The following is a 14,372-nucleotide window of genomic DNA, read 5'->3' as shown; positions in this document are numbered from 1 at the left end:
AGAAGCAGAGAAAAGCAGCGCTTCTTATTTTATTGAATAATCTGAGATAACTCTTCAGTACACATTTAACACATGCTATATTATAACTCTAATCACAACTAGCAACACTTTATATTAATACTGCTTTATGGAATACAGTACTTTAATTATTTGAGCAATCCACTTGGCAAGCGGAATGGTTATGAAGAAGCATCGATAACTTAAACCTGACTATGGCAACCTGAAGGTGCAAATTCTTCGATGAACCGAGTGAATCCATCTAAGCAGTTATTACTCAACTCTTCATTGTCGAAAATCTCTCTCAATTCCCACGCATTTGCCCTAATCGCCTCTCCCTTTGGTTCCATCATCACTTGTCTAATCGTCTCGGCCACCAAGTCGCTTGTAAATGAACAGTTCGTTTCATTTCTCTCTATTTCTAACCCAACCTTCCTCCCATGCAGCAACCTAGCGTTCAACCCCTGATCCGCACTTGCCCCAGAAAACACTATCAAAGCCCGGCCGAACTTGAGTGCCCCGATTATTGAACTCCAACCACAGTGAGACAAGAAACACCCTATAGAAGAATATCCGTAACTGAGGTTCCCAATCCCTCAACACCAGGCCCCTGTTAGAAACTCGTTCTTCGAACCCTGGAGGGATTATGTCATCCATCTGTCCTTCGCCCACTGGGCGTTTCCTTACTACCCAAATAAAGCGTGGTGCATGTGGACTCTTCACTCAGATTCACTTCACTGCCAAGGGCGATTTGGAAAACTGACTTCTCTCCTTTGCTATCAAGCCAACTTTTTATGGCTTACCATTTATCATCTCTTTTATCCTCGTTTTATGGCACTGCAGTGATGGAGGCAACAACCCTACTGGAACAACAGGCTTCTGGAAAACTTTAATAAGTAATTTAACCTCGTCCGGTTCGAACTCGAAGCAGGTGCGCATAGTTACAACTTGGCAACCTTCAATCAATAGTCCCACCCGTTGGAAATCAGATACATCATCCATGCACTGTTGGTAGTTCACTGTCTCGTGGAGCTTCATAGCTATATTACAAAGGTTCTCGGGAACGGCTTTGAAGTCTTCTGGCCGCTGCTGGAGATCACCGAGCAAAGCTGATGGTGGACCCATGGAAACAAACGAAGTGGCATTGAATGTGCTGAAGAAAACTAAGTTGATGCCCAGTAAAGTTGCAACTCTAGGTAACCAGTAAGGAGCAAAGTCATGGATTATCCAGTTGACGTTTGAGTTTTTGAGGAACTCAGTTAAAGGGTCTTGGAGTTTGTCATATGCCTTTTTAAGGGAGGGGATTTGGTCGATTGGTAGCTCAGATATGGATTCAGCTTCTGCAGGTAAGCCTTGAATCTGGGGAAGGGAAAACTCGACAAAACTTATGCTAGATGACAGATGTGGGGGAAGTTTAGGGAGGCGGATAATGTTGTTAGGGGTGGAAATATAGGATATTCAGTCAATTAAATATTTAAGATAAATATATTATAAATTGATGTAAAAAGATATAAATTTTATAAAGATTAATTCTTTTCAAATTCATGGTTATCACATTCAATTCTAATAATGTTATCATCAAGATTTAAACAGAAGTTTTTTAAGTACAATATATCTTATCATTATGCTCAACCTTTGTTGATATTTTATTGTATAAACGATTGATGTTTTTATCCATTTTATGGTTTGAGTATAGTCATGTTCAGGTCAAGATGATATTCAAGTAAAGTCTTCTCAATAATTTCGCCTTTAAAATTTAAAATTAATTATGCTTAGGAAAAGTTCACTGATTTAAATATATGTATATATACATTAATGTATTTGTACTAGGATTGTATTATTTTTAGGCTGCGTTTTAGTTATTTTCCCATATTAGACCTGTGACCAAATTTAAATTATTTCATATATATTTTAATGATTTGTCTGATTAAATATAGATAAAATATTGGGTGGGGTCGTAATTTATTTTCCTAAAACATCAAACAACACTTGATTAATACTCCTTTATAGAATACAATAATTATTTAACGAGAGCAGAATGTTTAGATGCTATGCGTGAAGAAACATCGATATATAACTTAACTAAATCTGGGTATGGCAAGCTGAAGGGGCAAACTCTTCAATGAACCGAGTGAATCCATCCAAGTAGTTATTACTTAACTCTTCATTGTCAAAAATCTCTTTCATTGCCCACGCATTTGCCCTAATCGCCTCTCCTTCTGGTTCCACCAGCACTTGCCTAATCGTCTTAGCCACCAAATCGCTTGTAAACGAACCGTCCATTTCATTTCTCTCTATTTCTATCCCAACCTTTCTCCCATGCAGCAACCTAGCGTTCAACCCCTGATCTGCACTTGCCCCAGAAAACACTATCAAAGCTCGGCCAAACTTGAGTGCCTCGATTATTGAGCTCCAACCACAGTGAGTTAAGAAACCCCCGACAGAAGAGTGGGCTAATATCCGTAACTGAGGTGCCCAATCCCTCAAAACCAAGCCCCTGTTTGAAACTCGTTCTTCGAACCCTGGAGGGATTATGTTATCGATTAGCCCTTCACCCATTGGGCGTTTCCTTACTGCCCAAATAAAGGGCAAATTGGATTTCTCTATCCCGAATGCCAACTGTCGCATGGACTCTTCACTCAGACTCACTTCACTGCCAAGGGCGATATAGAAAACTGACTTCTCTCCTTTGCTATCAAGCCAGCTTTTTGTAGCTTCCCATTTATCATCTCTTTTGTCCTCGTTTGATGGCAGTGATGGAGGCAGCAACCCTACCGGAACAACAGGCTTTTGGTAAAGTTTAATAAGCAATTTAATCTCGTCTGGTTCGAACTCGAAGCACGCGCGAGTAGTTACAAATTGGGAGCCTTGAATCAATTGTCCCATCCGTTGGAAATCAGATACATCATCCATGCATTTTATGTGGTTCACTATCTCATGGTGCTTCAAAGCTACGTTGCAAGGATAATCTATCCACTCAGGGACCACTGTGAATTCTTCTGGCCGTTTCCGGAACTCACCAAGCAAAGCTGATGGTGGACCCATGAAAGCTAGAGCGGTGGCATTGAATAAGCAGAATAAAACCAAATTGATTCCGAGTGGAGCAGCAACTCCAGGTAACCAGTAAGGCTCGAAGTCATGGATTAGCCAATTGACGTTTGAGTTTTTGAGGAATTCAGTTAAAGGGCCTTGGAGCTTGTCATATGCGTTTTTAAGGTAAGGGACATTTTCGATAGGTACCTCAGCAGTGGACTCAACTCCCGGTGGTAAGCCATCAACCTGGGGAAGAGAAAACTCGACAAAAGTTATGTTAGATGACAGAAGTGGGGGAAGTTTAGGGAGGCGACTAATGTTTTTAGGGGTGGAAATATAGGATATACGATGACCCTTTTGAGCTAAGAATTTGGAAACCTCGAGAAATGGCATTGTATGACCATAAGCTAGCCAAGGGAACATCGCTATGTGAAGCTTTTTTGTTCTGTCCATGGTGTTTTGTTGATGCAGATGTTTCAGACTCGATATGTTTTGTTCATAATCGAATGGAAGCCTTAGTTCTTATAGGCGGTTGTCTCTATCAAATAGTTCTCTTTCTTTTTCTTTTTTATTATGCCCATGAGTAGAGTTAAAATTGAATGAATGGGGCGGCTAACAGATGTTGGAAACCGACGTGCACATATCTATACTATTATATATAAAAGGAAGGACTTAGGGCCTTCCTTCTTTGACACTGTCGTTGCTCTTTTCTTTTCTTTTCTTTTTTACATTATTAACAAAAATGGTTAAGTTTCAATCCTGATCCCTCTACTTTTTAACTTTATAAAAAGGGTCAAATTTCAATTACAGTCCCTATATATTCTCAAATTTAAGATTTAATTTTTCTATTTTAATTTTTGACATAATTTGATACCTCGACATTTATAATACCACTATTTACTCTAAATATTTTTTGTAATTAAACTCATGGATGTAACTTTAAAGAATTGTTAACATCATTAAATTTTTTATTAAATTTAAGTCCATTACAATTTCATTTTTAGACATGATTATCAAGTGAGTAGTTTTTTAATTTAAATGCCACACTAACAAATTTAACAATACTAATAATTGGAGTTGAATTTTAAATCCGAAAAAAATAAAATTCTAAACATATAAATAGTAAAAACTTGAAACATATTGGAACATATAAATTTTAACTATTTAATCTAAAATTATTAACCCAACATAATAAGTTAGTTGAAAACCATACTAATAATATAATAAATTAACTTAATCAAGTTAAGTGATATTATTTCAATTTATGTTAAACTTCACTTATAAAAACAAAGAATGAATATATTATTTCAATTAATAGAAAAATAAATATAGATTAAAACAAACATGTTATTACCTCAAATTTTAGATAATAATTTAATATTATTTAATTCTTTTTAATAGTAGGAGATTAAATTAATTAGGTTTAATACTAATAGAGAGGCTGTCAGATACTTTTAGTCCCTATACTAGAGCCTTTGTAGTAACTGAGAATTAAATCCAGATACAATTTTTCTTAAGCTGAATTTTATTTGCTTTGTACACGATCATGTTGATATCATTTGATGCAGTAGTTTAGTTGGTTGTTTGGATAAATAAAATTTGTAATTTTCTAAAACATTTAAAATTGAATTAATACGAGAAATCATTCATCTAAAATATCTCAATAACGTGATGATAGGTTTTAAAGTAAAATAATAAGAATAAGCAAATTTAATTTATTATATATGAGAAAAGATTATATAAAACAGTAATATTATTCATTTTAATAATTTAATGTCACATTAATAATTTCATCTTAAATTGATTTTTTTCATGGTGGAAATACTGAGATTCATGATGAAAAATTGATTTGACATTAAATTATTGAAAAATATATAGGTAATGTGGCGTCATCTGTTTCATACAATTATTTTCCATTATACATAGAAAAAATAAATTAACAACTTTAACATTTTATAAAAAATTCACAAAATAATAAATTAAATTTACTTATAACATGAAAAATAATACTTATCATAAAAGAAAACAAAATACACACCAATATTATATAGAAGAAGAAAGTTGCCCTCTAAAGCTACTTTGATTTTTCATAATTACCCTCAATTATTTGATCAACTGAGAATTTATTAAATTAATTAATATGTTATTGATTGTAACTTTAATCATTACTTTTCATTGTAACTTTGATCCATACAATTTTTATATCATATTTTAATTATATTTATATAATTTTAAAAAATTAATAATTTGTTAATTATATAAATTTTGATATATTTATGTTATATTCCAAATCATTATACAAATTTCGAAACATTCGTATATTTATATTATATTTGATAAATTATTTATTATTTATTCGATACATTGAATCTAGTCATCAGCTCCTATAAAACAACGCTTAAATTAAGGATGGGAAAGATACTTTGCGCTTGTCCTCTATTTGTATTTGTATCACTAATTAAATTCCTTTTCAGATTAAAAGTTTTAGTTAAACTTAAATAAAAAAAAGTTGCGAATCCATACTTCAAATATAAATCTGTCTCAAAGCAGTAGGAATGCTTAACTTAAAATTGTGAGAGGTTGTTTATGCGACCGATAAACCAATGAATAATAGATGATTTCGAGGTTAATATGAAAATTGAGATTTTTAATTTTTTTTTCCCCCTTTTCGATTGAGTTAGCCGTCTAAGAGGAGTAGGAGGAAAAGATCCAAAAAGAACAAGAAAGAGGAGAGAAAAATGAGAAAAAAAAAATGGTAGGAGATTTTTTTTTCAAATTTTGGCGTTTATTTTTTGTTTTGTTTGGTAGATTTTTATATGTTTATCAATATTTTATTGCTACCATAGTGTTATCTTTTTCTACATGTTTTAATATATGTGTTAGCAATAAATTATTTTAATTGATAATATTTAGTCATTTTATTATTCATTTTAACAAAGAGAAGGAGAAGAGTTCACTTTTTAAGTGCTTTTATTTTTTACAAGAGTTATTATTTATCTTTCTAATTTTATATTTAATTTTTACTATATATCTAACTATTGTAATATATATAATAAATAAATTATTTTCTCATGTTATTATACTAGTAACTAAACGAGTCATATATATTTTTATTATTTAACAGGTTAGGGCTTGGGTATAGCCATTGAAACTATTGCTTTAATTGGAAGATGGAAGATTTGGGTTGATTTATTTTGCACTTGCTTCACAGTTTAAAGGTTTGATCGAATTTGAATGTTTTGGACAAAAAATATTACGCCTATAAATAAGTTAGGATAAAATATTAGATTCATTAAAAATATGAGCTAAGCTCAAACTCCATTATTTAAGGTTGGAGCACAGTCTAAGTACTATACAATATTATATTATTTTTGTGTATTATATAATTTATAACATATAAAAGTTAAATTGTAATAATATATTAAAAATATATTAAAAAAATGTTAAGATACATACGTCCACAGCATATCACAGCCACCAGCTAGGCCCATATATGACGAATTAACTCACAACAAGAGAAATAGCAGTAATTAACAGTTATCCCTTGAAGTTTCTTGAATAATACCCTGAACAAGTGCACATCATCCTCCATAATAGTTTATTCTCCTCGGTTTCCCTATACAAGTTGAGAAGGTATTGAGCCATCACCCTAGCTTGCAACCTCGACTCAATTATGTAATTATATATTAAAAATTTTAAGGTTAAACAATTAAAATAGTCACTTTTATTTACCTTAAATTACATTTTAGTCACTTATATTTAAAATGTTACATTTTAATCACTTACGTTATCGCGTTCTAACATTTTAGTCACTAGGCTGTTAACTGCCGTTAACGGTATAACGGTAAGCTAACGTGATGTAACACCCCCTAACCCCAAACCGTCGCCGGAATAGGGTTACGAGGCATTACCGGACATATCAACAATTTACACACAATGGTTAAATAATTAACCAACATATTATAATAATTCATAAATTGTTGTAAATGTTACTAATTGATTTCATTCATTTTTATAAAAAAATCGGCAGCATTTCAGCTTATTTTTACATACAACCCCCTGCAAAATTTCAAACATAACCAACACAATTCCAGTATTTCAACCAAGGCATTTATATACTTAAATCTTACTTGACATATTGACATAAGAACTTAATTCATAAAAATCCTATTATCATTTCTAATTAATACATAAAACTAATCAAGCCATTTCAATTTGGTACCAATGCCATAAAGGATTTCTACCATTTTACTAATATAATCATCAAAACACATAATATCTTACTTTACAACAAAACTATATAACATACCAACATAACTATTATAATTCTTATGTACATGTCACTTTCTCTTAAAGAAAGAAAACATCACCTAAATTTTATGTCCGAGTCGGGATTGTCTTGGATGCTGAACCGAGACTCTGACCCTTTTTTTTTTCTTTTCAACCTGCACACGGAAACAACCGTACGCTGAGTATTTTATACTCAGCGGTATTACCATAATTCAAATTATAATAGCAATAAAGAATTATAATTACCAAGCATGTAACTATCCGATTTCTTAAATATCAATTAATTTATAAACTTTCATTATTTAACAATAACAATACAAATTTTCTTTACCTAATTTTCGATCTCAATCACATATCACATGTAACAATTTCAATCACAACATAAGCATTAATTTCATGCCTTTCATTTTCAATATCAATTTCAATCCGAAATTTTAAATTTTCTCATATTCAATTGTTCACCCTATTAACAATCCGGACTTTGACGGATACACGGATTCCAACCCAAACACACCAGTACGGCACATTGTGCCTAAAACGGTACATAGTACCTGATCAATATAGACACATAAGTACCTGAAACGACACACGAGGTGCCTGATACGACACATAAAGTGCCTGAGATACGACACATAAAGTGCCTGATCGACAAAGTCGATAAATCCCGTACTCTTCTAAATCCTATGGCATGCCAATTATATCCGACTCAGCCCGACTAGTTAATAGGGTATATAAATTTCACAATCTAATTTTCACTTTTATTTCAAAAATTAATTTTCAATATCAATTATATTTTTTTCCATTCACTAATTAAACACAGTTCAATACCAACACATACTTTTCTCATTCAATTTATTTATTTATTTTTTTCAAATTCAATTCAATACAGTCACTTACCTTATCATATGCTTACATATACATAATTTAAATTTAACATCAAATAATAAATAATTTGAATTATAGTAATACAAACCCGAATTTTGCTCGATTATTCTTCAATAACCTTCCCCTTTCCTTTGTGTGCCGATGCCTCGTTTTCCTTGTTAGCTACGAAAATAATAATTTACACCATCAATTACAACATTAATTAATAATAATAGAATTTCTATCTAATTTATACTTTAATTCCAATTTAATCCTAACTAAATTTATTTACTTTTCTAATTTAATTCACACTCTATTTCTATTCAAATTTCTTCTAACTCAAATTTAACTACCAAATTTTCAGCATTTTTCATTAATTTCGAATTTTCCTCAATTTAATCCCTAAAATTCAAAACTTATAGTTTAGTTCACAATTTAATCCTTTTATCAACTCTAGCTAGAAACTCTATCAAATAAACCCTCAATTCCATAATTTATTCAACATAAACCCTACTCAAAAATCTATTAACTTTCAAATTTTTAACGTAAATCCAAGAGTATTTCACTCTAGGATTCCAAAAAACATCAATTTTGTGAGAAAAAGACTTGATTTAGCTTACCTATTAAACTTCAAGCTTCAAAATCTCAATTTTCCCCCTTTCTTTTCTTTCCCCTTTTTTCTTCCCCTGTTTTCGTCTCTTTCTCTGTTTCTTTTCTGTTCTTCTTTCTCTTTTTCTATTCTTTTATTTCATTTGTTTTTCTTTTATTTTTTTTGTTATAATAATATAATATATATTATATAAAAAATCTTTTACTTATTATTTAAGCATATATTTATTTTTATTACAAGTGTACCTATGTAATTATTATTGTTACACTTGTCTTAATCTTTACCATACATTTGTCATCTATTTAATTTATATAATATAATACAATACAATACAATATAATATAATATAATATAAAACATCTAAGATTTTTATCACTTATACCGCCCCATTTCTTGTTAATGGCTTAATTTCCATTTTAATCCTTTTTATTTTTATTAATCTATAATTCAACTTTTACCCCTAGTTCAATTTAGTCCTTTTCCTAATTTCTCTTAATTAAACTAAATTCACCTAATTAATACCTAATTAAGCACTAAACTAAACTCTTAATTACTTCTAATAATTATTTTCAAACTCAATTTACTAAGACGGAGGCCCGATATTATACTTTTCCGATGCCCGTGAATTTTTGGGTCATTACACGTGACACATTAAATCATCATTTCAAACAAAAATTTTAGGTTAATTTATACAATCGATCCCCATATTTAGTCATTTTGAGCAATTTAAACTTTTCTTTTATGTTCTTTTAACTTTCTTTTTATTTTTCTTTATTTTTCATTCTCTTCGCTTCTCCTCTATTTTCCCTTTTTCCATTTCTTTTAACATAGTTTTTCTATAATTTTCATTTGTTAAAACTAGTTCCTATCTTTTTTTTGAACAATTTAATTTTTGAGTGATACGAGTTTGTAGACATGTTTTAACAAATGAAAACATAAAAAAATAAGTTAAAAGAAATGAAAATGGAGAAAAACAAAGGAAGAAACAAAAGAGAACGAAAAAAATGTTAAAAGAATATAAAAAATTAAATTACTTAAAATATAAAAATAAAGTATAAATTATGAAGTTTAACCTAAAATTTTCGTTCCGACAGCAAGTCGCTCTTAAAGGATCCATCATTTCTTTCTATTTTTGAATCCAACATTTTTCCAACGCATCAACCTAGCAATCAATCCAAGACCTTCATGGTATTATTGCACTTTTAGTCCTCTTCCTATTTTCCATTAATTTAATCTAGTCATTTCTTATTCTTATCTTTTACACTTTTGCCCCATCACTTTTCACTCTTATATGATTTAGTCCATTTTTTAAATTTCCTATATTATCCACTATCCTCTCCACTAATAATAAATATTATTTTATCTACATCGATAATTTTACACATTCCAACTTGAATTGACATTGTTTACATCTCAAAGTTAACAAGAATATTACAAAGAAAGTCTTATTTTTTTATAGTTTTCTTTGATTTTCAAGATAGCCACAATGAATTGTATAAATACTTCAATTTTTTAAACGAAATAATACTAATTCCAAACAAAAGCATACATGGTTACTATTACAAGATCCTTCAACCAAAGGTTTTTCCCCCAAAACAGATGACACATGGACCCTCATACAAATCAAAATTTAAATATTTTCAATTGACTGAGTAAACTCGTCCAAGCACTTGTTACTTAACTCTACATTGCCAAAAATCTCCTTCATTGCAAGTGCATTAGCTCTGAGTTGCTCACCTTCGGGATCCACCATGACTCGCTTAATACACGCGGCCACCAAGTCGCTCTTAAATGATCCATCAACATCGTTTCTTTCTATTTCGAATCCAACCTTTTTCCAATGCATCAACCTAGCAATCAACCCAAGATCTGCACTTCCACCGGGAAACAATATCAGAGGTTTACCTAATCCAAGAGACTCAATTACGGAACTCCACCCGCAGTGAGTCAAGAAACCACCAACTGATGAGTGAGCCAAGATCCTAAGTTGAGGTGCCCAGCCTCGTAAAACCATACCCTGTTTTGAAACTCGTTCTTCAAACTCGGGAGGGATCATGTCCTCTGCAAACTGTTCTTCAACTAAAGGGGGTTTCCTCACAACCCAAATAAATGGTAACCCAGACTTCTCTATCCCAAATGCCAACTCGTGCATGGACTCTTGACTTAGACTCACCTCACTACCGAGTGCAACGTAAAAAACTGACTTCTCTTGCTTACTATCAAGCCATTTCTTCAACGCTTCCCAATTTTCGTCTCCTTTATCATCTACGCTCGTTAGTGGTGGCGGCAACAAGCCAAGTGGAACAATTATTGGTTTCTGGTGAATCTTACTAAGCACACGTAGTGCCTCAGGTTCGAATTCATAGCAAGTTCTCAAGGTCAGAATTTTGCAATTTAAAAGCACTGTCGCACAACGTTCAAAATCGGATACAATATCCTCGCACTCTTTGTGACTCACCGTTTCATGGAGCTTAAAAGCTATGTTATTAGGATAATCCATCCACGTCGGGACCACCGTGAAATCTTCAGGTGATTTTCTACTTCCACCGAGAATTTCTGATGGAGAGCCTAAGAAAGCGTTCGATGAAGCATTTAATATGCTGAAGTAAACTAGGTTGATGCCGAGTTGATTCGCCGTAGGCGGTAACCAATGCGGAGCAAAATCGTGAATAATCAATTTAATTTGCGGCGACCTTTCAAGGAACTCAGTCAACTGTGTTTCAAGTTTATCAAATGATTTTTTGAGGTAAGGAACTTTGTGAATGGGCAACTCGGAGGTGGACTCAACTCCAGGTGGCAGGCCATCAACATGAGGCAAAGAAAGAGGTATAAAGGTAATATTGGAGCAGAGAGTTGGGGGAAGCTGAGGGAGGCGGCTAATGTTTTTAGGGGTGGAGACATAGTAGAGATGGTGATTCTTTTGAGCTAAGAACTTGGCAACTTGGAGATATGGGGCGATGTGACCGTAAGCTAGCCATGGGAACATTGCTATATGAAGCTGTTTTCTGCTGCTGGAGTAATCCATGAGTAGAAGAAATTCAAACTATTTTGCCAGAGATGTTGTTTTGCTTTTTGGTTAGGGGAGTCGTTGGTTCTTCAATAATTGGGGTTTTGTATATAAAAGATGCCATGTGAAATGGTTTTATTTAAATAATTGCTTTTTAAATAATTTATCTGCTTAATTGAGGTATATAATTTATATATTCGTGTGTGGTGTGGTATTTTGTTTATACTTTATAATGGAATGGTTGGTGAAATAAATTTTCAAGCTGAGCTAAGAGATGGCTTTATAACCCAAGTGGGCCAGGGGTAGAGGTGTGCATTGCTGGCCGGGCTCAGCTAAAAATTTAGGCCTGTTTGCTAGGCCCCAGTCCAATAAATGTGCTTAAAATTTTACTCAAGACCGACCTGGATAAAATTGTTAAAACTCAGGCCTGACTCGACCCACCCATATTAATTTTTATATAATTTTTAAAAATATATATACATAAAAATACTAAAAATAACAAAATAAATATTTCCTAACAAATTGAAAATAAATTATAAAAAATATGTATACTTAAATAATACTAAGATAGATGCAACTTAACAAGCAAATGTTTCTAAAATAATAAAAAAATTAACAAATGTCTTAAAAATAATAACAAAATTAACAATAAAATAAGTTTTATACAATATCCAAACAATAACAACAAAATAGTAGCAACATAATAGTAAAATGGTAGTAAAATAAGGAGAAAACAACAAGAAAATAATATTAAAAAAACAGATTTTTTTGTCTTTTAATGAATTCGGGCCGGGCCCAAACTAAAAATGTCTTACTCAGGGCTTGATCCGTTTTTTAAACGGACCTTATTTTTTGTCCAAACTCATTTTCCGGGCCTATATTTTTGTCCAAACCCTCCTACATTTTAGGCCGGCCTTCAGACCGAACCGAGTGTCGTGACCCATGAACAGGTGAGGTGATCTTGTTTACAACATTGGAGAATTAAGGTTTAATATTCCCCTACTCCCCCAATTCTTCAATTTTTGTTATTTGTTATTTTTAAGCAATTTACTTACTTTACGAAATTTAAATTTTAACTTTTAAGAATTAAGATTATTATTTTAATTATCTTTGATTTAATTAGAAAATATTTACGAATGATTTTTCAAAGAAAATGAAAATACATGTGCCTCATTTAAAAAAATCATTAAATAGCAAATGACAATTAAAAAATGCATCCAAATTTATCATTTATAAAATATATGATCGATACATAAGAAATAATGGACATATCATGCCACTAAGTAGCAACATTATCACTCCTAAGTAAAGCATATCAAGCTAAAAAAAAATGAGAGGATTGATTACCTACTTTCAATAGCTTGAATCTTTGGGCAGAAAGATTTGATATAATCAATCAAATACCCCAAGTTTAATATTATGCGACTTTTAACAGGTAAAATATCTAATTAAAACAACGTAATCACTCTCCATTTTTACTTACAAGATTTGTTGCTCATGTACCCAGTGGTGAAGTCGGGGTGACGGGCCTGGCACTCAAAATGGAAAATATTTTATTTAGATTTTTTTATAATTTATAAGATTTTAAATTATAAATGATCAAATTGTACTTTTATTTCTTCAAAAATAATAAAAATTTAGTTTAATCACTTAAAAATTATAAAAACAATAAATTATAAAAATAATAAAATTATATTTTTACTATTATAAAAATATACAGTTTAATTCCAACCTCTAAAAAAAAATTTCTAACCTAACCCAAAAATTACTGCTTCAGCTTCCTTGAAGATCACGTCCTCTACCCCATCAAAGAATGTAGCAGCCAAAGGCATCCTATTCGGTGCCAGGCATAGTAATGTATTGGCAACAATCCAATGGTTTAAGAAGTCCCTGCACCAGCACTGTATATAGATAAAATTTGGAAGACATATTTGCATGATAGAATCTATTCTCAATGTACAAAAATTTTCCAGCAAATCATAACATACGTCCACAGTGTATCATAGTCACTAGCTACAGCCATACGTTGAATTTGCTCACGACAAGGAAAACGCTACAAATTAGAAAAAGCAGTAATTGGCAATTATCATTTAGCTAAACTATAATTATTAGCATTTTCTTTTTTATCATTCAATTCTAAAAAATTACAAAATAAAATAATTATTCAACATTTTTTTTAACCAAACTCACCACCCATTAAATTAATAACGAAATGATAAATTGACAATTTTAAAATTGACATAATAGTAACTTTAACATTCACCATTTGTGCATTGTGTTAATTTAGTTTTGATTCCAAAAAATTAACCCTCAATATTTATACATTGTATATTTTTACTTTTGTTTGTGACATTGAGAGTTAATTTTAAAAGAATGAGGAAATATAAAATTATTATCTTGGATTTTTTAGCTTTTAAGTGAAAAGTAATAAAAAAAGGTCAAATTACACAATATGTAAATATTGAGGGTTAAATTTTTTAGAATCAAGACTAAATTTACATAATATATAAATGTTGAGAATTGAGAGTTAAAGTTGCTATTATGCCAATTTTAAAACTATCACGTCATCTT

General features: G+C 31.4%; 2 protein-coding genes, 1 long non-coding RNA gene and 1 pseudogene across 4 annotated transcripts; all 4 read right to left on the bottom strand.

The window, feature by feature from the left end:
• Positions 1-26: 26 nt before the first annotated feature.
• Positions 27-1,449, bottom strand: LOC105767554 (UDP-glycosyltransferase 91C1-like; annotated as a pseudogene).
• Positions 1,450-1,958: 509 nt separating this feature from the next.
• LOC105765841 (UDP-glycosyltransferase 91C1) lies at positions 1,959-3,533 on the bottom strand. The gene has a single exon (XM_012585104.2). The coding sequence runs from the start codon at positions 3,481-3,483 to the stop codon at positions 2,080-2,082; it is 1,404 nt and encodes a 467-aa protein (XP_012440558.1). The 5' UTR covers positions 3,484-3,533; the 3' UTR covers positions 1,959-2,079.
• A 2,962-nt stretch (positions 3,534-6,495) lies between these two features.
• Positions 6,496-8,939, bottom strand: LOC128040941 (uncharacterized). 2 transcript variants are annotated; one of them, XR_008195700.1, is made up of 4 exons: positions 8,805-8,939; positions 8,294-8,367; positions 7,401-7,475; positions 6,496-6,646 (listed from the first exon to the last, which is right to left on the bottom strand). It is a non-coding gene; the product is annotated as an uncharacterized LOC128040941 (long non-coding RNA). The 2 variants fall into 2 exon arrangements; XR_008195699.1 differs by lacking the exon at positions 6,496-6,646 and having other exon boundaries at positions 7,202-7,475.
• A 1,209-nt stretch (positions 8,940-10,148) lies between these two features.
• Positions 10,149-11,903, bottom strand: LOC105771061 (UDP-glycosyltransferase 91C1). Its single transcript, XM_012592468.2, has one exon. It carries the CDS (start codon positions 11,817-11,819, stop codon positions 10,425-10,427), a length of 1,395 nt encoding a protein of 464 aa, XP_012447922.1. The 5' UTR covers positions 11,820-11,903; the 3' UTR covers positions 10,149-10,424.
• Between the last annotated feature and the right edge of the window lie 2,469 nt (positions 11,904-14,372).

Source organism: Gossypium raimondii, chromosome 5 (assembly GCF_025698545.1).
Source record: "Gossypium raimondii isolate GPD5lz chromosome 5, ASM2569854v1, whole genome shotgun sequence".
In the NCBI taxonomy this organism is placed as follows: domain Eukaryota; kingdom Viridiplantae; phylum Streptophyta; class Magnoliopsida; order Malvales; family Malvaceae; genus Gossypium; species Gossypium raimondii.
This window is presented reverse-complemented; position numbering and strand designations above follow the sequence as displayed.

Excerpts from the sequence above, each read along its gene's own strand:
- LOC105771061 (XM_012592468.2), bottom strand. The coding sequence starts at position 11,819 with ATGGATTACTCCAGCAGCAGAAAACAGCTTCATATAGCAATGTTCCCA.
- LOC105765841 (XM_012585104.2), bottom strand. The coding sequence starts at position 3,483 with ATGGACAGAACAAAAAAGCTTCACATAGCGATGTTCCCTTGGCTAGCT.